The sequence below is a fragment of the Pseudorasbora parva genome, chromosome 3 (assembly GCF_024679245.1).
Source record: "Pseudorasbora parva isolate DD20220531a chromosome 3, ASM2467924v1, whole genome shotgun sequence".
NCBI lineage: Eukaryota > Metazoa > Chordata > Actinopteri > Cypriniformes > Gobionidae > Pseudorasbora > Pseudorasbora parva.
The window spans coordinates 54,199,994-54,223,635 of NC_090174.1; the positions used below are offsets into that span (position 1 = coordinate 54,199,994).

Below are 23,642 nucleotides of genomic sequence, written 5' to 3' on the forward strand. Positions count from 1 at the left end.
GGTCAATAAAGTCAGTCCTCTCGTCAGTCTTACCTGTTGCTGTAGACCAGCAGAGCCTCGTCTCACCTACAGGTGTCGCTTTTTGACTAAAAACACCAGAAGCGTTACTTGAATGACTGTGCACACTATTTGAAAGCTTTTGATGATGTTTTCCCCGCCGCTTCGTTGTCCATGCTCGGAGCTTTTGTCGTTTGCAGTCCATCTCTTCTCCAGCTGGTCTCCGATCCAGCGGAGTCGGTGTGCAAACGGCAGCGGAGCGCATCCGTGCGCGCACACGGAGTCTCCGAGCGCGCCTAAAGTCTGCTCCAACGGCAGACAGCACATCCTCTCTCGCGCGCTCGGTCTTCTTTTCCCCGCTGCAATCGTTGATTCGATGTGGAGAATGGTGTTTTGTTCGCCTGTCGATGGAACAGTGTGTGTTTGTTTCTGTCGGCGCTATGATTTATTAAAGTGTCACATGGTTTAGGGTTTACATCACCATCTCCCCAAAGACAGCGGTAATGGTTAACTCTTCCCTGTCCTGTTCTCTCGCGTCACGCGCTTTGTCTTTCCTGCAACAAGGGGGTGGTCGTACAATTTACAGACATGACTGATTATGAATCGCGTATATGATGTGTCGTAGCATTTGTGCTGCTCATTCAAATATCAGCTGTTCCTGCGTTGATAAGATTTTGAATGCATGTAAACATAAACACATCAGATTTCAATAAAGTACAACGAATATTAAATGCGTAGTAGGCTACAATAGACAATCTGTTTTATGTAATTTGTGGGTATTTTTGTCAGATGCATTGCTACGTTTCTTTTTTGTAGCCTACATGTGCATTTTTGCAGGTAAGTTGAAAAAGTGCATACATGCCTAATATATTCTATTCTATTGTACTCTATCATTTTGTACAGTGTTCTCAATGGCATTGGGATATCAGGATATTTTAAAACTAATATTAATATATATTTAATAATAAAAAAAAGCTTTTTCAAAAGCAGAGAATAAAAAGGTCATAAAATAAATAGAATAAACGCATAATTATAAAAGATCATAAAAAGCATAATAATGGTTTTAAAATTCCTTATATTCCTAAATAATATCACTGAACTACAAACCCGATTCCAAAAAAAGTTGGGACACTACAAATTGTAAATAAAAAAGGAATGCAGTAATTTATAAATCTCATAAACTTATATTTTATTCACAATAGAATATAAATGACATATCAAATGTTGAAAGTGAGACATTTTGAAATGTCAAGCCAAAAATTGGCTCATTTTGGATTTCATGAGAGCTACACATTCCAAAAAAGCTAGGACAGGTAGCAATAAGAGGACAGAAAAGTTAAATGTACATATAGCCGGGGGACCAATTTGCAGCTTATTAGGTCAATTGGCAACATGATTGGGTGTAAAAAGAGCCTCTAAGAGTGACAGTGTCTCTCAGAAGCCAAGATGGGCAGAGGATCACAAATTCCCCCAATGCTGCAGATCAGAAAGTGGTTTTTCAGAGAAAAATTGCAGCATGTTTGAAGTTATCATCATCTACAGTGCATAATATCATCCAAAGATTCACAGAATCTGGAACAATCTCTGTGCGTAAGGGTCAAAACCATACTGGATGCTTGTGATCTTCAGGCCCTTAGATGTCACTGCATCACATTCAGGAATGCTACTGTAATGGAAATCACAACATGGGCTCAGGAATACTCCCAGAAAACACTATTCGAACGGTGAACACAAACCACCGTGCCATTCGCCATTGCCAGCAAAAACTCTACAGGTCAAAAAGAAGCCTTATCTAAACATGAGCCAGAAGCGCAGGCGTTTTCTCTGGGCCAAGGCTCATTTAAAATGGACTGTGGCAAAGTGGATAACTGTTCTGTGGTCAGACAAATCAAAATTTGAAGTTCTTTTTGTTAAACTGGGACGCCATGTCATCCAGACTAAAGAGGACAAGGAAAACCCAAGTTGTTATCAGCGCTCCGTTCAGAAGACCGCATCTCTGATGGTATGGGGTTGGACCAACATGCATGTCCAAGCAACATCCAAGTCTCCAAAGGTTTATTTTTCACCATCAATCCCTGATGGAGTTTGGTTCCTTGCCACTGTCGCCTTTGGCTTGGCTTGCTCAGTTGGGGGCAGTAAAATTTCTATCTAAGTTATTCAACTAAATATCCAATGTTTTCTATGGGTGTAAGATCTGGACTGCAGGCTGGCCATTTGAGTACCCGGATCCTTCTTCTACGCAGCCATGATGTTGTAATTGATGCAGTATGTGGTCTGGCATTGTCATGTTGGAAAATGTAAGGTATTCCCTGAAAGAGACGACGTCTGGATGGGAGCATATGATGTTTCTGGAATTACCTTTCAGCATTGATTATGCCTTTCCAGATGTGTAAGCTGCCCATGCCACATGCAAATCAAGTCAACTTTATTTATATAGCACTTTTACAATGACAGTTGTTTCAAAGCAGCTCCACGGTGTTAAACAGGACAATATTGCATAGGTCTTAATTAATTGTATAAACTATAATACTGATCTGCCAACATTGTCGCTATATGATAAATTAAAATAAGCTGATAACATGACTGTGTTCTCCTGAACGACTACAGCCAAATCAAATTTTGTTGCAATATTGTCCTGTTTAACACCGTGGAGCTGCTTTGAAACAACTGCCATTGTAAAAGTGCTATATAAATAAAGTTGACTTGATTTGCATGTGGCATGGGCAGCTTACACATCTGGAAATGCTGAAAGGTATATCCAATTCCAGAACATCATATGCTCCCATCCAGACGTTGTCTCTTTCAGGCAATACCTTGCATTTTCCAACATGACAATGCCAGACCCCATACTGCATTAATTACAACATCATGGCTGCGTAGAAGAAGGATCCGTGTACTCAAATGGCCAGCCTGCAGTCCAGATCTTACACCCATAGAAAACATTAGGCACATCATAAAGAGGAAGATGCGACTAAGAAGACCTGATCCTATAGTAAGTACACATAGTTACTAAACATTACTGAGTACTTAAATATATAACACGATAACAATAATACCTTAAAATAAAGTGTAACCCTTTATTTTAACATGTCTTTTACACTGTAACTATACTGAGTTATATAAAGTCTTTGGTAATATTAAGTAACATGTACTGACTATAGGGATAGGATTAGAGTTTGGTTTGGATTAAGGTTGCATGTAATTATGCATAACTTTTTATCTTTTGACAAATCAACTTAGATTATAATTTAGTTCAGATAATATAATATTTTAAGTTTGTATTTATTAAACCAATCTCCTTTTTTGTATTAACTAATTTTTTTAATTTCAATAAACTCAACAATCTTACTTACTTTTAAAATTTTACTTACTTAAAAACATACTTTTTTAACCAACAATAATTGTTTACAGTGCACATGCATCATCTGCTATATTATATAATAACGTATTTATGAAAACTTTCATAAATCCAGAAGGTCCTTTAGGTGCAGAAACAATGCATTTTTGTCAGTTACTTATATTGTGCTCATATTTGCTGTCACAACCATATCAACTTTACACTGTAAAAAAATATTTAGAAAAAAAGTTACCTAGTTGCCTTAAAATTAAATTTAAAATTAAAAGATTTTGTAAGCATATTGGGTAATTGTGTGTGTTTTATTTTTGATGACCCAGTGAAACATACCAAATAGTGCTATTTTCATGATTTTTTTTTATGTGGTTCAGATACAATAATATTTTGAGTTTCTATTTATTAAACAAATTTCCTTCATTGTATCAACTCAAATTTTTAATTTCAATAAACTCAAAATTTTAAGGCAATCAGGTTACTTACTTTTTTTTAAGTTAAACCAACACTTTTTTTTTTTTTACAGTGTACTTGCACAAATTGTAAAACTACTTGGGATTTAATTACCAAATTTCATGGAAATCCTAGTTGTTAATTAATATTACTCAGCACTTAAATATTGTTAGTTAGTGTGACCTTTTATCCTACACCTTTAACCCATGACAAGCAGGGTAAGGATAGTCAAATCTACCCGAAACCATAAAGTGCACTGTAAAAAAATATTAAAAAAATAAGTTACCTGGTTGCCTTAATTTTGAGTTCAACTGAAATTAAAAATTTGAGTTAATACAATGAACATGTTTGAGACTCGACAACCTCTATTCCAAAATTATTAAAACATTTTTAAGCATATTGGGTAATTGTGTTTTTTTTGTGATGACGCAGTGAATGATTTATCACTTTTCTTATGTAGTTCAGATACAATAATATTTTGATTTTATTGGTTACAAATTACAATACAAAGCAGTTAATGCAAAATACAAGGTAAAATCATCTAAAATAAAAGTATCTTAATAAAATAAAAGTATCTCTAATTTTAATCTCTAAACAGAAATATTGGAGCTAAGCATCCATCGATAGAATATCAGATTTCCTATTCTCTTAATGCAGGCAGCATCTGATCAGGCCTTTACTCCTCAGATTTTTATTCTGCTTTTTAAACTCAATATCAGTCATCAATTCCTGAATGTCCTGTATGATCTGAGTCTTCCTGTTGTTAGCCTATTAGTCTCTGCAACTCATGTTTAATAAGCCGGATGTCTTCTGACACTTACGCTGTTGTCTTCTTCTAGCGCTCTTCCTCTTCTTCACTGTAGTCTTGGTCTGGATCACCTCCGCTTGAGGTTGCAACATGCTCTCTTCACCCCGTCTACCCTCGTGTTAACCTTTGTGGTTGGTTACAAAAGTTTCAAACTCAGAAACCTAACTTTCACAAGTGTTGCTCATTAATCCTCTCCTATAATAAACAAAGGAAGTATTGCTGATACTTTTCTAATTTCATAATTATTTAAGCATATATGGCATTAACTAAAAATCAAGCATATAACATAAGATTGAAATAGCAATATCAATATCCAAAACTACATATAATTACACTGTAACAAGGACCTTAAAATAAAGTGTAATCCAAAATAGATACTGCACTAACAAGTAACAAAATATGAATTCAACACTAGGAGCTAGTAATGAAAACTGTCACTCCATTAACATTAATTATATTTGTCAATAACATTTGTAAATGGCAATATAGGCCAACATGTTACATTTGTCAATAGTTATAAATGACACATTTTTGTGGTGCCGACCCACATTGAGTGATAAACACATTTTGTAAGAAAATGGAACACATCCAAAATAATCTGATGCCTTTATTGTTCCCGTTTTTCAGACTTCAGTAGCTAATCACGGAGTGATGTAATATATTTGGACATCAGACAAACATGGAGAATAGAAGTCTAGCCATTTTATCTCAGAACTGTCTATAGCCTACCTTTAATAAATGTTTGTCTTATACACGTTAACTTTTTTGCATTTGCAGGCGAGTGGAGCATTATTATTTTTTTATTAGACTTTGAGACCCAGTCATTTTCTTGTGTTGTAAATAACCGTTCTTCTTGGGTGAGGGATGCGCCATGCGGAACACTTTACGTGAACATGATGTTCTTCCAGCCGAGGCCATTTCGAGGTCGGATCACTGTTTGTTTTGATGGCAACAGCGGTATTCCTCAAGACTTGTGTGAATTAATACATACATAAATATGAATGAAAAAGCAACGTGATTAAATGGGCATGGAAGAGGACGAGCTATTGGCCTTCCGAGAGCGCTGGAAACAGGAATTAACGAAAAACACTAAGACATCCGGTAAAGACAAAGAGGGATATTTTGGGCATCACAGTAAAGACAGTTCATCTGTTCACCAAAGCACTAACTTTTGGGAGAAGCAGAGCAATGCGTCCCAGCAAACTCAGCCCACATCAAAAGACCAGCCGGAGTACGTGTCGATCGCCGAGGGTTTGTTGGACGGCAGAAGCAGTCCCCTGTTAGACAGAATCGAGCAGGAGCGAACGCGCAGGAAGCGCGCTCCCGACAGCGACGCGCTCAACACACACGCGCCCCCCAAAAAAGAAAACAAGGACCAGAAACTGCTTGAGCAGTTCCTTCAGGACCTGGTAACGCTCCTGTTATGCAGCTTTTCATAATATATGATATTCTGTTCTTGTCTTAATAATAAACCCGGATATCATGTGTTTAGAATGAGGTGAATGACATCCCATTCTTTGATGTGGAGTTGCCCTATGAGCTGGCCCTAAAGATTTTCCACTTCCTGGGAAGAACGGATCTAGGACGATGTGCTCAGGTAAATATAAATGAGTGGATTCTATTCTAGTATTTCCTATTCTATTCTAGTCTAGTCAATAATACAGGACTTTCACTGACATTGGAATAGAAGGGACATAACCACAAGCCATGGCGTTTAGACAGACAGAAACACACACACACACTTCCATGTTTATGGGGACACTTCATCATAGACATAATAATTTTATACTGTATATTCTGTCCCTAAACATCACAGAAAACTTTCTGCAGTATTGCATTTTCAAAAAAACTGAATTTAGACTGATTTATAAGGGCGTTTCCTCATGGATACCAAACATTTCTGTTTTCCCTTTTGTCTGATGCCCAAATATTTTCCTCATGCGGACAATAAATGTCCTCACAAGGACAAGGATTTTGGATATTGCCATCTTTTTGGGGACAATGTTTGAGATAAATTACTAGACTTCTATTCTACTCTATTCTATTCTACTCTATTCTTTTGTCCATGTTTGACACACACGCACACGCACACGCACACGCACACGCACACGCACACACACACACACACACACACACACACACACACACACACACACACACAGCTCTATTAAGCCTGGGATTTAATTTCAAGTCCATGTTCTTCTGCTGGATAAAAAAAGCATCTCCTAAATACATAAAGGCTAATGTGAATGTAAAATCTCTCTCTATTTTGTTTTGTTTTTATCCCCTGGAAAAATCATTAAAGTTAATTTATTTTATGCTAGACTGCTGCGATTGTATTGCATAATTACTGTAAGATTATATCAGGGCTCGACATTAACGCTTGTCCGGGACAAGTGGATTTTTTGAAGGGACAAGTGAAAAATAAATTTTACTTGCCTGACGGACAACAAAAAATAACTAGCAAATCACCAAAATGCACGAATGATTGTGCATTAATTTAGTGTAAGTGGCGATTGATAGTGGTGGATAATAATATATGATGAACTGACGATAACAAGGTCACGCTGTTGATTTACTTGTCCGAAGGACAAGCCCATAAACATGCTTAATGTCAAGCCCTGTATATTATATTCAGAGAAGGGGCTTTGGTTTCTCATCACCACAAAACAACAAATTTACTGTAATTGCAATCCAAACGCTTTATGGATGTCTTGTGATATTTTTCTTTTATAGTGTTTGAAGTTCAGTGGTTAATCTTTTCATTGCTTTTGTTTCAGGTGAGTAAATCCTGGAAGGTGCTGGCTGAGGATGAGGTCCTGTGGCATAGACTGTGTCTGGATGAAGGTTATCATGATGGGGCAAGTGTCTCTGACTCCCCCTGCTGGAAGAGCACGCTCAGAGACTGCCGCAACACAGAGAACGGGGTCAAGTCAAACTGGAAGGTGAGCACCATGCTATTACATTCTTAATCACATTTATTATACATTACCTTTATTTCAGATTATTATTTATTTTTATGCTCAGTGAATTTAATACTTTTATTATGAATGAAAAATAATAATAAAACATACATGCTGATATGCAAAAGTAAATCTATTTGTCACCTTTTTAATGAACAGAATCGTGTTGGATCCATTCGTCACCTGCAGTACGAGTTAGGAAAGGTGTTGTGTGACGTCAGTTCCTGTGCTGGACTTGTTATCGCTGGGTGTGTGTTACTTAGGCACATATAATTAATAAGATGTATGTTCTCAATTATCCAAACACTACCGATCCTATAATCATTGTGTGCATCTGTTCTATACAGCTACACCTCTGGCGATGTCCGTCTGTGGGACACGCTTCACTGGGACAAATCATACCTGCACCCCACACATTACATCAGAAATGAAACTCCTGCACCTTACGTTAGTCACGTACGTGTCAATAAGACTGTTGCCACAGCTGCTTATGAGAATGGTAAGAGATTGTTTTACCATCTTCTTTGTGCTGAAAAGATAACTCTTTTTACACTTCGTTACATTAGTAAACTAAATTACTAACTACATTAGTTAGCAAACACTAGCAATTAAAAATACTTCTAGAGCATTTATTAATCTTAATACATAATAATAAATGATTAAAATAAAAAGTTGTATCTCTTAATATTTTTTGGGTTAAAAATGATCCAAAAGAAAATGTTGAGCACAAAAGTACACAACCAGGCAGTGTTCATCTCCATACCTTAGGCCAATTCTCAACAGTAAGCTTGTAATAATGTGTTATAATTTGAGTGGTACTGGGAGCTTTCCGCAGGAAATTTGAGCATGGCACCGTTAATCTTTGTGTCATTGCCAGTGATGCCAGTAACGCGTTACATAGTAATGCGTTACTCTAATCTGACTACTTTTTTCCAGTAAGGAGTAATCTAACGCGTTACTATTTCCAAACCAGTAATCAGATTAAAGTTACTTATCCAAGTCACTGTGAGTTACTATTTTAGTCATTTTCCTTTGTAAAAACCGACAGCTTATCAAAATTCTCAGCCCGAGTTCGGCTGGAGCCCATGTTTTTTATTTATTTGTTTTACTTTTTACATTGTTGCAGCCATTGAAATAGTTCAGTTTTGTTTTTAATGTCAAAGTAGTTATTTTTCGTTTCGTTTTTTTATTATCCTAATTTAGAAAAATGTTCAGAGCAATTTTTTGTTTGTTAAATTAAAGTTTATATAGGCAAGACAATTCAAGAGTTGGTTTGAGAGACTAGGCTAACTGCGGTTAACTCACTGGGTCGTCACATAAAAAAATTAAAACTTTAATTTAACAAACAAAAATTGCTCTAAACATTTTTCTAAATGAACTTAATAAAGAAACGAAACGAAATATAACTACTTTGACATTAAAAACAAAGTAGGCTAGTTATTATACCACCACAAAGGCATTTTTCGCATTTCAAATTCAAAGATCGCAATATGAGAGAGAGCGACCTAAGCACTGGTAAGATCATTTAGTCTCATTCATTTATATTGAAGATGATTGTGTTTTGTGTGACTTATTTTAAAGTTTCATTTACGGCCATATGCGTTGGCTTGCTTTACTCATTTGCAGCAATGCGTGTTGCAGTAGCACCATCATATCTATCTGACTACAACATAACACGCTCTCACATTTATTTTTAAATTATTTGCCAGGAGTAAAATTTACACATGTGGTTTAAACAACCAGATACATTTATATTTGTCCGGTTTAGTTTGAAATGCTTTCATGCACCTTCTGAATTGGTTTGTTTGAGTGATCGGAATTAAATACGTCTCGAAAGACTCTCGGAAGGCATTTAGGCCTACTCCTGATCATTTCGCAATCAGATAAATTCCTGGTCAGAGAAAATGAATGAAGGAACCAGTTGTAAAAAGGCCATAACTCTAGCAGCTGCACTGAAGAAACGGACTCTTTAACCCTGCGCGAGCCATATCTTGACAGTGGCGCAAGCTATCATGGTCTCATGTTGTTTCCACCAGCACATCTCATTGTTCATTTTAATTATTAAAATAAATATAAAACGATGGAGAAGCCTAAAAAAAGGGGCGTAAAAAAGTCGGGGCCGTCAGTCTCGAGCATAAATGCAATAAAGTGTGTTGCCAAAAACAGTTGTCATTTCTATTTTGAGGCGGCAGGGGTGTTGTCGGCAACTGCTGAATGTAACTAATAAAGTAACTTGTAATCTAACTTAGTTACTTTTAAAATCAAGTAATCTGTAAAGTAACTAAGTTACTTTTTAAAGGAGTAATCAGTAATCAGATTACTTTTTCAAAGTAACTGAGGCAACACTGGTCATTGCATCACGTCTGTATACATAAAGAAGAAGTCCAGGGGTAGTAGGCCCTAAGTATTAAAAGTATTAAAAAAGTATAATTTAGTATTAAAAGATATAATTTTGATGGCGGATTATAATCCAGAAAGGTCCAAATGACAATCATCAGTGGCAACTGGAGATTCACCCGGAGTCAAAAGCAAAAGATTAGACTGTACAGAAATTAAAATCTACACTTCTACGGGTAATGCTAACACACACTAAATATGCTGATGACACAAATGTGATGCTGATGTTGTTAACATTAGCAAAAATTTGAGAACAAAGTATAACTTATTATTTTTCACGGTTTGATGTACTATGAGCTAAGCGATCGTTAGATTAAATCACCGTTGGTAGCATGATTTATTGCAATGATTTTTTTCGCGGTTGGATTAAAAGTGGCAGACATGTTTCTTACTTGTTCTGATACTTATTTTGGAATAACGCATTTTGGAAACTCGTAAAGACGTAGAATCTGGAGATGTGCCGATGTACGACCCACGTAAAGATAATAACTCTTCAAAAAATAACTGCAATAGCAGGTTTCAAACAGCAATGGTGACAAAGTGGCAAAACTTACGGACTGCAGCTTTAAAGGGAGTTTGTTCACTTTAAAATAAAAATTCTGTCATCCTTTACTCACCCGTAAGTTGTTTCTAACCTGTATGAATTTCTTTCTTCAGCTGAACACAAGGGAAGATATTTGGATGAATGTCAGTAACCAAACAGTTAATTGGAGCCATTGACTTCACTAGTATTTTTTTTTTTTCCTACTATGGAAGTCAATGGCTCCAATTAACTGTTTGGTTACTGACATTCATCCAAATATCTTCCCTTGTGTTCAGCTGAAGAAAGAAATGTATACAGGTTTGAAACAACTTGAGGGTGAGTAAAGGATGACAGAATTTTCATTTTAAAGTGAACTATCCCTTTAACAATGATTAACAATGTAACAAATGTTGCTCACTGATAGTTAATAACGGTTAATACATTAACTAGATTTTCACTGAAATTGTATGTTTAGGGTGTGTAGATGTGTGGAGCACTGAAACTGGTCTTGAGCCCATTCATCAGTACCAGCACCTCCGAAGGGTTCATGCACTAGATCTAAGTCCTGACAGTCCAGCTTTGGCCTCTGCATCAGGACCAGATGTGCGGGTGGACGCACCAGATGAGAAGGGCTATTGGAAATCACGATGTCTCGTTCAGTTACCAAAGCCTGTAAGTCTAATCTGAGCCATGCAGAGCAGATGCCAACTATATTAACAGTTGACCAAGTGAGTCATGCATGTGATTGATTTTGGCACCAGCAAGGCATTCCACAGAATTAAGCTGATTGATGCAACCACAACTCACACAGAATAGTGCATAATAACTATTGAGAGTGTTTTTCAGGTTGATGGGGTGTTGGTGGTGCCAGGGAGACGGGACTTCCCTTTGGTTACAGCATGGGCAGATGAGAGCGTTTACCTGCTGGATTCCAGATGGAAGGAAGAGCAGGAGCCAAGAGTTCTTCACTTTGTGTACGGCCATCCAGTGACCTGTGTGGACGTGTCACCCTTCAGAGCCGCCCTGGGCATCAAGAGCTGCGGATGGGGCATGAATGATGGGGGCAACAAGGTATCTGTGTCCTGAATCCTTAAAAATTTTTTTATTGTTTCCACAAAAATATTACCAAAAATAGTTTTCAACTTTGATAATAACAAGTAATGTTTATAGAGCAGCAAATGATCAGAATGATTTCTGAAGGATCATGTGATATTGAAGACTGTCTGGAGTAATGATGCTGAAAATTCAGCTTTGCCATAACAGGAATAAATTACATTGTAAATATACAAAATATATTAAAAATGTAATTCCTTGTGGTTGGTCTTTTTTAAGGCTCAGTTTGTAGTTATAACTAAAGCCTCACAGGAGGAGATCGAAACAATAAAAACACTTATTTATTGGTAACAATACAAAGCAGTTAATGCAAAATACAAGTTTAAATCAGCTAAAATAAAAGCTCTTATCTTAATCTCTAAACAGCAATATTGGAGTTAAGCTTCCATCGCTCTTCCTCTTCTTCACTGTAGTCTTGGTCTGGATCACCTCCGCTTGAGGTTGCAACATGCTCTCTTCACCCCGTCTACCCTCGTGTTAACCTTTGTGGTTGGTTACAAAAGTTTCAAACTCAGAAACCTAACTTTCACAAGTGTTGCTCATTAATCCTCTCTTATAATAAACAAAGGAAGTATTGCAGATACTTTTCTAATTTCATAATCATTTAAGCATATATGGCATTAACTAAAAAGCAAGCACATAACATAAGATTGAAACACAATCACAATCTTGTGTAAGATTTTTTAAAACATAATATAATATTATTATTATAATTATTAATAGATTTACCATCAAATCTGTTCGCTAATAAGTTTGCTGATAAAACTTCCATGAAAAAAATACTTACACAGTATATTTCTTTCTTAAATGCATGTTTCTTGTCTTACTGTGCAGTTCTTTAATGCATGTTATTCCAACTTTTTTTGCTGGTGTTTTTGCCTTTTCTGCAATGCGGAATATAGAGCAGACAGGATTGGAGATAGAGAGTGGGGGAGCCCGGGAAAGGTCTGTGAGTCGGGACTCGAACTTGTGCCGCCCGTAGCATAATCGTGCTATATGCGAAAGCACTGCCCACGACTCTATTGGCTCCGACAAAACGACTATCTTTTGTTGCCTGACCTCACCAAGCACTCTTATTTTTCCATACCATTCTGATATGCAATGCCACTTTTCATAATCCAATCAATTACTAAAAAATTAAATCAAGCCAGGCATACATTTTTTCCATTGAATATCTTATTGTCAGCGTAGGAAACTAATGGGGCAAATCTTGCGGTGCCATATACAGTTTTGAGAGACCACTTCTGATAAATGATTGGCTATTTTTACAGAAGGAGGCAAATTTAATTTCTTTCTCAATTTCCCATTTTAAAGCTGCCTTTATATTGCATCATTTGCATATCTGTTCTGGTTAATTTATGCATCAGTGGAGACATTCGATTTTCGAGATTTGATTATTTTAAGCAGTCTCTTACCAGAGTAATGTCTTACTAAAATATGACCATTTTTTTGTGTTGTTATTTTGAGGCTGGGTCTCCCTTCCCATTTCTGGCAAAATGCCTACATGTTTATGCTTGAGTATGATGCATTTCAACAAACGGTAGTGATGAAATTTACACCGATTTAGCTCTTTTTTTAAATTATTGTACACAACATTTAAAATAAAAGTGTGTAATATTTGTGGCACAGAATAGTAAAAATCATGTCTATTAACAAATTTCAAACAAGTTTACCATTGTCTGTTTGTGAAGCCAAAGTTGTTTTGTACAACACAGTCAGGCTGTGATGGCACAGAATTTACATACTTCTATAAATACTCATATCTTTAATTGTGCAACAGTTTTGCTTTTACATTGCATGATGTAAGGATTAGCAGATGCTTTATCCAAAGTGAACTACACTACATTATTACAGGGTCAAAGGGGAGTTTGCTCAATATGATTGCTCAAGGACACAGTGGTGATATTTTATGGATCATACCAGATTTTTTTGGCTAACCTGTTTTGACCGGTCTGTTGATCTCATGTGGCCGATCCCTGTTGTTTACATAGTTTTAGCCCACCAGTGAAGCACATTATGACTGTATTCCCAAAGTCATGATAAATAAAAAGTTGCTCTGTGCTCATGTTGTTATCTTAGGAATAGACCAGCTACTTTAATTAACTCAAACTTGGGTCCCAGCGCGTCTCCAAAGAGTCCCTATAGTTTATTTCTAACTCTGGCATGCTGAAGATGGTGCAAAGCAGTGTTATTTTAGTATCACTAATATACTACACTCTTATAAATAGAGGGGATTTTCACAGTGATGCCACAGAACAACCATTTTTTCCCCCCAAAGAACATTTCAGTAAACAGTTCTTAAAATATATTTTTCCCCTTTTAGTGTGAAGAACATTTAAAAAAATCTAAAGGACATTTGTGGAATGGAAAGGTTCCATGGATGTTAAAGTTCATTCATGTAACCATAGATGCCTATAAAGAACCTTTATTTTTAAGAGCGGATTACAGTTTTTGCTACCGGTACACAATGGCTGCATCCAAAAACCTAGGCAACTGACTTACTGCCTTATAGGAAATGATGCTGCAGGCAGCGTTTGCGCATAAAGGTACCTCACAAAACTGATTTAATTCAAAATTCTGAGTAAGCGTGACAGGAAGTGAAGCTAACATTGTATTCAGACATGCCTTGATGCCTTCCCACCTTGGAATGCATCCTTCGAAGGCAGCATTTTTAAGTTTTCGGGTGCAGCCTATGTAACTTTCCTCTTAGTGGTTAGAAAAACAAAACTGCCCTCCTTTTGTAAAAGAACATTGTTTTGGTTGTTCTTCGGCTTTATGAATATTGTTCACCTACTGCTCATAAAACATTTACTACTGGGCCTAAGATATATAACTAGTTTAGATTGAAAGGCTCTTAAGTGCACTAGCTGAAGACGTTACTGTAGCTTTACCCATTAATAGACACGGTACTTCCTTGAAAATAAATCCAATACCATAATGAAATGACCCTTTACAATAGATAAAGCTTTACAATGAACTTTGTTTGCTAGATTTTATCTGTTCAATAAAACAACCTAACTCACCGGTTACTTACTTACTCTGTGTCACTTTATAACATTTTTCGATCACTCAATTCTCGCCTTCTCTGAAAAGCTAAGCCAATGTTGATTCTTGTTTTATTACAAGCTCTGTCACGCTCATTTTTTGCAAGTAGACTCTCCTCTGTTTTTTAAAACAGCTTCAAGATTTAGCGTTCTCCACATTTACCTTTCTCGCTTGTTGTGACAACAAAACTGTGTCTCTTCCACATGCGTCAAAGTAGCCGGAGCTACTTTTCTAAAAACATCCCGCTCAGTCTAAAATATAAACACTTATTATAGGCTAACCATAGAGAATCATGGCAAGTCAAAAAATGGTGTATTTACTCATTATATAAATATTGTTCATTTTGTACAAAATAAACATAATGCGCATCTAGAATAGAAAATTATTACAATTATAAGTGTTTATGTTTTAGACGGAGCAGGATTTTTTTAGGGGTGAAATTGCATCTCTCACACCCATGCGTGTCTTGATAGATCTGAAAATAGAGAAGAGTAGCTCCGGCTACTTTGACGCATGTGGGAGTGGCATATACTGTAAGTTCGATGTCTCAACAAGTGAGAAAGGTTAACGTGGAGAATGCTAAATCTTGAAGCTGTTTTAAAAAACAGAGGAGATTCTGCTTGCAAAAAAATAAAATAAAAATAAATATCTATAATATATAATTTAGTTTATTTAGTTTGGTATTTTATTACTTCAACTTAAACTAAACTAAAATGAGAAATGTTGTCAAACTAGCTAGAATAGTTATACAGATAAATAGCTAGAAATAAGCTTCTCTTTATATATTTTATTTCAGCTAATGTTTTATTTAAAGTAATGAACATATTTAATGGTTTTAGTTTTAGTTAACGATAAAGACCCTGGTGCAAAGTTTCTCCAGAGCTTTGAGTTTGAGCCGGAGCAGTATTGTGCTCATACTCTCCTGATTAAAAGCCCAAACGTCATGTGAAAATAGACCTTAAAATAAACCTCTCCAAATCACAATAGCTCTCCCTGCAAGTCCCCAGCGTATTTATGCAACCGTTTAAATAGACAGCATTCATGTCTGGGGGGATATCAGCGCTCAAGGGGGAGGGATGGGTTTTCTCAGGGGAAACTGGTAGTTTTTCAGTGAAGCGACAGGCGTACATGTTGACAGTAATCAGATGAGTGCTTGATAGATGGATGCAGATGGTGTCCTGTTGTATCACACAATGCTTTGGCTCTCTTTCTCCACTGACATCACCCCCATTTAAACACTCTCATTAACCAAACGGGCACTGGGGCGGCTATTTAGAGTGAGCTGAGAGTTTGAACGACAGGACAGTTTGTCATAGTCAGCCTCTAGTGGACTTGTTTCGCTCTTTAATGCAAGGTGTTACAGAAATATATCTTGTTGCATATCTTGTACTACTTTTTGCATTCCCTAACAGAAGAAGTGTAGTGGGGTCAAAGTCTTTTATTTGTCACATACTTATTGTTACAACCCGGTTCAAAGTCATTACGTAAAGAGGACACTTTTCAAGATTCGTTTCAATCCAGAAAATATAAATTGATTTAAAGTTAAACAATAATGTCTAGGGTTTAAATATAAGATAATAAGAGAAAATAACAACACAACAGATCAATAAACAGTTGGGAATGGGGGTTTGTGTAGTGGAACAAAAATGGGACCACAAAATCTCAAGAACCCACTCCTCAATCAAAGATACAAAACAGAAATGAGAGAGAGAGCAACAAATTCCAGGAGCTTCTTAAAGAGGTTGCCACTGGTGCACTGGTTTCATTAGGCAAGTCCCGCACACCAATGATGAATCTCTGTCCTAGAAGTCTCACAAAAGAAACTGAAGTTAAAAAAAGGGACAGGGCTTTAACACTTATTCTCACAGTAACATAAGCTGTGTCTCATTCCGGAAGGCTGCGTCCTCCAGAGGTTGCATCCGAAGGCTGGATGCGTCATAAGGCTGTCTCATTTCAAAAAAGTGAGCAGGACACTCCAAATGCGACCTTCGAATGTGCCCTTCTTTCACAGGAATTCGGAGTGTGCATGTTGTATATTATTTGTAAAAATGGCACCACAGCCAGATATACATGCAAGCTTAGATGTGGTGTTTAAATGTAAGTAGTTTCAAGCTTGTTTTTGTTTTTTAAGCTGAATTAACCTACCTGAAACAGATAGTTGTGGTAAACAGGATTACACGGGTTTAGTGCTTTTTAAACGTTAAGAAAAGTGCACTGCTGTCAAGGCAAGAAACATTTAAAAATCATTTTCAAGCTATACATAATTTGCATTCATATAACTGGCGTGAGAGCACAACGAGGCTGAACGTGTTGGCATAGCTTCCTGCGTGTGTGTCCTACAAAGGACGTCTCGTTTATTTCAGATAGCAGCCTTCAAAATTCTAATGAAATGAGACGCAGCCATAGGCGGTGAAATGTTTGATTGTGATGTGTGAAGGAAATTTGGGTTACACTTTATTTTAAGGTGACAGTTATATTACATATTAATACAATAATATTAATTAACTTACTATAGTGTTACAGTTTGGTTTAAGGTTAGTTACTTTTAACTATGGATAATTTACTGTGACTACCATAGTACGTACATGTAGATGTAGTACATTGAATACAGTGAATCATGTGACACTGAAGACTGGAGTAATGATAATAAAAATTATTTTAAAATTTTTTTTAATTTTTTTTTACATTATTTAAAATCTTTGCCATCTGGAATAAATTACAATTTTAAATCATTTTCAAATTACTGTATTTATTTTATAATCCAATTAATGCAATTTTTGTGAGCACAATAGACTTCTTAAAAAAAAGAAAAAAAGAATCGACCTCAAGTGTTTGAATGGTAGTGTATGTTAACATCATAGTGTTTGTAAGGGTGATATGTTACATTTACATTTATTAATTTTAAAGGGCGTTTATACAAAGCAACTTACAAATGAGGAATACAGGAAGCGATTCATCATGAAGAGGCAAATAAATGCAAATAGTGTTTAAAATACATAGTCTTAAGCTTGGAACATACTCTGCAAGAACAAAGAAATGTGTTTGTTTTCTCGAGGTGGCAAGAACAAGAACAAAGTTCGTTCTGGCTAGTGTATTTCATACTTCACGAGAAAAGCAAGCGCAGATCATCTGCGTTTATCCGCATTAACCACGCCCACATTAATTTATGACCAATCATACAATAGTTCTCATACAATAGTAGGACACCCACAAGCAGAGGTGTCAAAAGTACTCGCATACATTACTCAAGTGGAAGTATAGATACTAGGGTTTAAAAATACTTCTGTAGAAGTTGAACTATCAACTCAAGCTTTTTACTTAAGTAAAAGTGTAAAAGTACTGGTTTTCAAAACTACTTAAAGTATAAAAGTAAAAGTAATGTAAGGAAAAAAATGCCATTAAAGACAAAAGCTTAGGGCACCACCCACCTCCTCAAAAAACTTTTTTCTAAAGGCCATAATGACTATAATGTTATATTAAAATGTTAATGTTGAAAAATTTGGGAGGCACTGGCTACCTGTTTCAGCCGCATATATACCCATTGAAAATGAATGCATTTTAGTACAATGGACATATGTGTACTGCTGAGCATTAACATGTTTCCTGAAGCGGAAGATATGATGACTAGTTGCCTATAAGTAATGTTATCAATAACCTTTATTGGAATGTAAATGTAGGCTACATGTGTGATCAGTGTTGCCAGATTGAGTCGACGATTTAGAGCCTTATGGGCCCTTGTGTGTATTTATATACTGTATGTATGCCACTTTAGCATAGCGATCACTTGAATATACATCTACGACGAGTTATCCCGCTTAAAACCTGGCTGTCATGAATGAGCGCGTCTGCTGCTGATCGCTCATTGACTGAAAGTGCGTGCTCGTCCGCTGGAACCCGCCCAATCTGGCAACACCGTGTGTGATTTGTGCTTTGAGTCATGTGCAGGCGCGATGGATCGCGTAGTAACCAATAGGGTGTTGGAATGGTATATGTTTACACTTCTCATCCAACCACAATCAAATTCACACTATCCGGATGACGCGATTTATCAGCATAGTTTTTTTTTAAACGAGATGAAATGAAAGAGGAGTAACGAGGCTATTTTAAAAAAGTAAGGAGTAGAAAGTACAGATAATTGCGTGAAAATGTAAGGAGTAGAAGTAAAAAGTAGGCAGAAAAATAATTACTCCAGTAAAGTATAGATACCCAAACGAAAGATAGATACCCAACGAAGTATTTGTACTTCGCTACTTGACACCTCTGCCCACAAGAAAAAAAGTTCTGCTCTGGCGATGTGTCGAGAACACCTGCAAGAACTCCTAAGCCAGGGCTGCGGGAACAAAATGACGCCATTTTGTTCTCGCAGCCCTGGGAGCGAGAACTTTTTTCTCTGTTCTTGCGGAGTATGTTGTAGCCTTTAGACATTGCTTAGATTAGCATTAGTTAGAATAAGGAGGGATTTAAGGAAAGTGAAAACGTAGTTTAAAAATAAAAAAAATTATGATGAGGTGAAGTGCTCACGGAAGAGATGCGTCTTTTGAATGTTGCCAGGGATTCTGCATGCATTCCGGATGAAGGCGGGTAGATCGTTCCACCAGCAAGGAACAGTGAACGAAAATTCTGGAGAGAGGTTTTCTGCCTGTCTGTGATCGTACCACAAGCTGTCGCTCGTTCTCCGATGTAGGCTTCTGGTAGGGATGTAGACTCGTAAGAGCGAGTGGAAGTATGTGGAAGGTGCTGAGCCTGTGGTATATCTGTAAGCGAGCGTCAATGCCTTGAACTTGATGCGAGCAGCGAGTGGTAGTCAGTGCAGAGATGAAGACAGGTGTGACATGAGCCCTTTTGGGCTCGTTGAAGACAAGACACGCTGCAGCGTTCTGAATCATTTGAAGAGGTTTGATTGCACACGATGAAAGTCCAGCCAGAAGAGCATTGTAGTAGTCAAGCCCAGAAATGACCAGGGACTGGACGAGAAACATTGCATGCTCAGTTAGGAAAGGCCTGATCTTGCTGATGTTCTGCACCGTAAACCCAGTTTTTGAAATGTGATCTTTGAAGGACAGCTGGTCAAGGTTTCTGACCGACCTTGATGAGGTAATCAGTGATGAACCTAGCTGGATGGTGAAATCGGGCTGTAGAGTCGGATTGGCAGGGAAGATGAGAAGCTCAGTCTTTGCCAGGTTGAGCTGCAGGTGACGTTCTTTCATCCATGCCGAGATGTCCGCCAGACAGCTTGAGATTCGTGCAGCTACTGTGAGATCATCTGGTTAAAATGAAAGGTAGAGCTGTATGTCAACAGCATAGCAATGGTAGAAGCCATGTGCAAGTATGATAGGTCCCAGTGTTGTAGCGTATATGGAGGAGAGGATTCAAAAGGATGTTCTCAAACCACTTGTCTAGCTCATGCATTGTTTTCCGCAGACATTAACCATCATTCTACTTTAGGATGTGGACATTTTCCCCTCCCTTTATGTTGACACATCTGTCTTCAGTCTATCCTTTATCTGGCACTATTATTGCAGCACATTTTGCAGGAATCATATTCATTTGTTTCATGTCACTCCTCTGTGAATACTCTACAAGTTTCCATTCGATTCATGATTAGCACCTTTCGCATCCGTGTGTAATGTCACGTTTGTCAACAGTGTTGCATGCTGACAGGATTTTCAAACTGCGTGAGGGAAGTCAGATGTGCCAAAACCGACGCTGGTGAATCCAAGGGGTTTGTGTGTTATTAAATGAGATGACATATGCTTCATTAAAACTTGTCAAAAACAGAGGAGACAAATGGAGTTCACTGTCTGTGAGGTAACAGTGTGAGTCACACCATGTTTTGGTATTTGCTTTTGAACTTGAGCAATATTCAAGCATTTGAATTACTATTATTACCACTGCAGAGCTGCGATTACATTTAATGATTAGCAGTTTTTACCAAGACGTCAAGAACCTTGTTTTTACTCTGTATTGTTTTGTTTTTCTCTTGCTGCTATATTTAGTTTATGCGCCAGTCAAGTGTATTATTTTAGCTTCTTGTCATCTTTGTTTTTAAGCTGGAAGACTGGAAGCTCTGAGCATCTGTTGTGTATGTGTGTTTGAAGCACTGACCTAGACACACACACATGCAGATCATGCTGGCAAACCCTGAGGCGCCACTTTCATGTTTAACAGCCAGATAGGCTGGTGAAAATGTGGCACACTGTTGCACCTCCAGGTGCTGAAATTCAGAGACATAGAGCAGCGTCTCGTGAGATCAGAATGAATCTGATTAACATCTCCACTCTCATCGACAGAAGTTCTGGAAGATAAAAGGGCTCGGAAATTTTGAGCTATACCAAATATTGGGGGACACATTACAAGAGTAAATTAGGATTTGAGTTGTATTTAACAGTTTCGGTTTCTAACTTTGCAAAATGAACAAATAGAAAATAGAAAATATTAGAAAGTATAATAACCAACTATTTTAGTTCGATTTTACAGATTTGTAATTAGATTTTATATCATTTTCAAACAGTAAACAAAGTGCTATATTTGCTTCATTGTCATTATATGTACCCAGGCTTAAATTTAGATTTTGACTACTTTTTTGTGTGTGTGTAGTTTTTTAGAAATTCCAAAAATTATTAAAGGGCAATAATTGTTTATTTACATTGTTTATTTAATGCTTGGAGCTTTTATTTTATTTTAATATTTTATTTTTTGAATTTTCATTATTTATTTTTTAAATTTTTATTATTTTCAATTACAAAAATCCTTTAAGTTATTGACAACAAAAAGACAAGAAAGTGATTTTTTTTAGTGGGTATTAATGTTACCTTTGGTATAAAATGTTATATTTCATAAGATTGATCTATAAGATTCTGTAAGTCTGTAATATTTTTATTGCTCACCAAGGCTGCATTTATTTGATCAATAATACAGTCAAATAGTAATATTGTGAAATATTTCTATTTAAAATAACTGTTGTGTCTTTTAATAGATTTTAAAATGTAATATATTCCTGTGATCAACGCCATTTTTTTTTCACTTTTCATTGTCACATGATCCTTCAAAAAACATTTCTCAACATTTAAATGTTGCATAAAACCATGATACATTTTTTCTTTAATCTTGTTGTTTTGTTTTCTTATCATAATAAATGCCTTTACTACATCCTTACTGAATAAATGTATTCATTTATTTGGTTACACTTCGTTTTTGAAGTAACGTAGATTAATTGTACCTATTCAAATAAGTTTCCAAGTAATATTAATGAACTACATGGTTAGGGTTTGGTTTAGGGTTAATTACTTGTAATTATGCATATTTTACTATTATTACTATAGTAAGTACATGTAATAACATGTAACTATGTCACCTTAAAATTAAGTGTTCCCATTTATTTTAAAACTATCTGACCCCAAACTTTTGAACAGGAGTGTACATTTTAATAAATTGAAAAATACATTTTGATGCATGTAAGGGAGGTGATGTTTGTATGAAAATGCTATTTGTGAAATGTGCTCAACCGCAACGCAGCAGCTAAATCATTGTTTACTTGTGTAAATGTCTCATAACCTCCTGAATCCTGTAATGATGACTAAATCCCCAACATAATCCCAATAGTCTGTCTTCCCACCAGTGACATATGCACTCATCGTGGATTCGTTCTAATCAGCTTTCCTCATCAAGTCTTTACATATTGTAGCTTTACATATTGGAAGCTTTTCTCGTGTCTTGATGACAAACTCCCACTGGCTGTAATTTTTGGGTCCTCTCAAGGATTTTGGCTGGCAGCACGGTGGCTCGCAATTAAGTGTGTCTGGCCCAGACTGAAGGCACTAAACAGCTGGCATGAGCTCAAATCTGACATCATGCAGTTCTTCTCTCTTCTCCCTCTTTTGTTTAACATCTCTATCTGTTGCCTCAAAGTTTGCGTCCAATTTGGCCCGTGCTGTTATCTGTCCTTTGCTCACTGTTTAAACGGCAGCTGATGCAATCAGTTAAACAATCTCTTTTTTTAGGATTGAATTACTTCAGAGACCGTGTTTAATGTGAGCGGATTAATTGAAAGCTTCAGACGTTTTAAAGCACCTGCAGGACATTCATGGTACAATGGTTCATAATCGATCATTGAACACTTTTTTGTTTCTCCGTGGCCTTCACAGAAGTTTGATTGATCAAATGAGGTCGAAGTGAATGTCAGAGTTTGAAGTTTTGATTCCAAAGACTTGCTTCCTAATCAATTGAACTGTAGGAAATATATAAATAAATTAAAGTATGCTCTAAGTATCAATGCAATTGTGAAAATTGCATATTGATATATGTTTGTATTGGCACAACCCTATTTACACTTTGGTTTTAATATTTAGATCCTATTTATGTTTATGCCAGAGCTGCCCCCGACTTAAGTTTTTCTACGTGACTAGTAGCCGTTCATTTAAGCCATTAGTCGACTAATCGCAGGTTTATATGAATTTATTACTTAGATATAAACTGGGGCACATGCATTAAACTGGCTGCAAAGCATCAGAAAAAGTAATGTTTTTGAATGTTTTGTACAAAAATAAATAAATCAAGAAATCTTTTGCAATTATGTATTAATAAACTAGTATTTAATGAGTCAGTGTCGGCTGCAACGATGAAGTTGACGATGCTGACTCGCCATGTAAGACAGTATAGTGGTCACACCTTTAGAGAGAAATGCACCTTTCATACAGATTACATAATCAGAGAGTATATGTTTTCAATTTGAATTATTTAGTTTAAAAGTAGACATTTCAAGCTTTCTATAGATATTTCTCATGTCTGTGAGGCAAAGTGAGTTTCGGTTAATTTTTATGACACGTTTCAGTTCACACAGATTGAGACAGATCTTTATTTTCTTTATTTTACAAAAGCACATTTTTTTCTTGTTATTGTAAGTTTACACAAATAAAAGTAACCTTTACAGTTTTGATTGATGCATTACTCTTATCTGTATGGACAAAAATGACAGAATATTTTAAGTTTTCCCGC

At 36.5% G+C, this 23,642-nt stretch overlaps 1 protein-coding gene across 1 annotated transcript in view; it reads left to right on the forward strand.

Moving 5' to 3' along the window:
* The first annotated feature begins 4,762 nt into the window (after positions 1-4,762).
* The window catches only part of fbxw8 (F-box and WD repeat domain containing 8), a 33,681-nt gene continuing 14,801 nt past the window's right edge, over positions 4,763-23,642 (forward strand). The window contains exons 1-7 of the mRNA XM_067439505.1: positions 4,763-6,016; positions 6,100-6,204; positions 7,388-7,552; positions 7,730-7,818; positions 7,918-8,069; positions 10,966-11,162; positions 11,337-11,561. Of these exons, the coding sequence (XP_067295606.1) occupies positions 5,630-6,016; positions 6,100-6,204; positions 7,388-7,552; positions 7,730-7,818; positions 7,918-8,069; positions 10,966-11,162; positions 11,337-11,561 (1,320 nt within the window). The 5' untranslated portion in view covers positions 4,763-5,629. The remainder of the gene's footprint in view (positions 6,017-6,099; positions 6,205-7,387; positions 7,553-7,729; positions 7,819-7,917; positions 8,070-10,965; positions 11,163-11,336; positions 11,562-23,642) is intronic.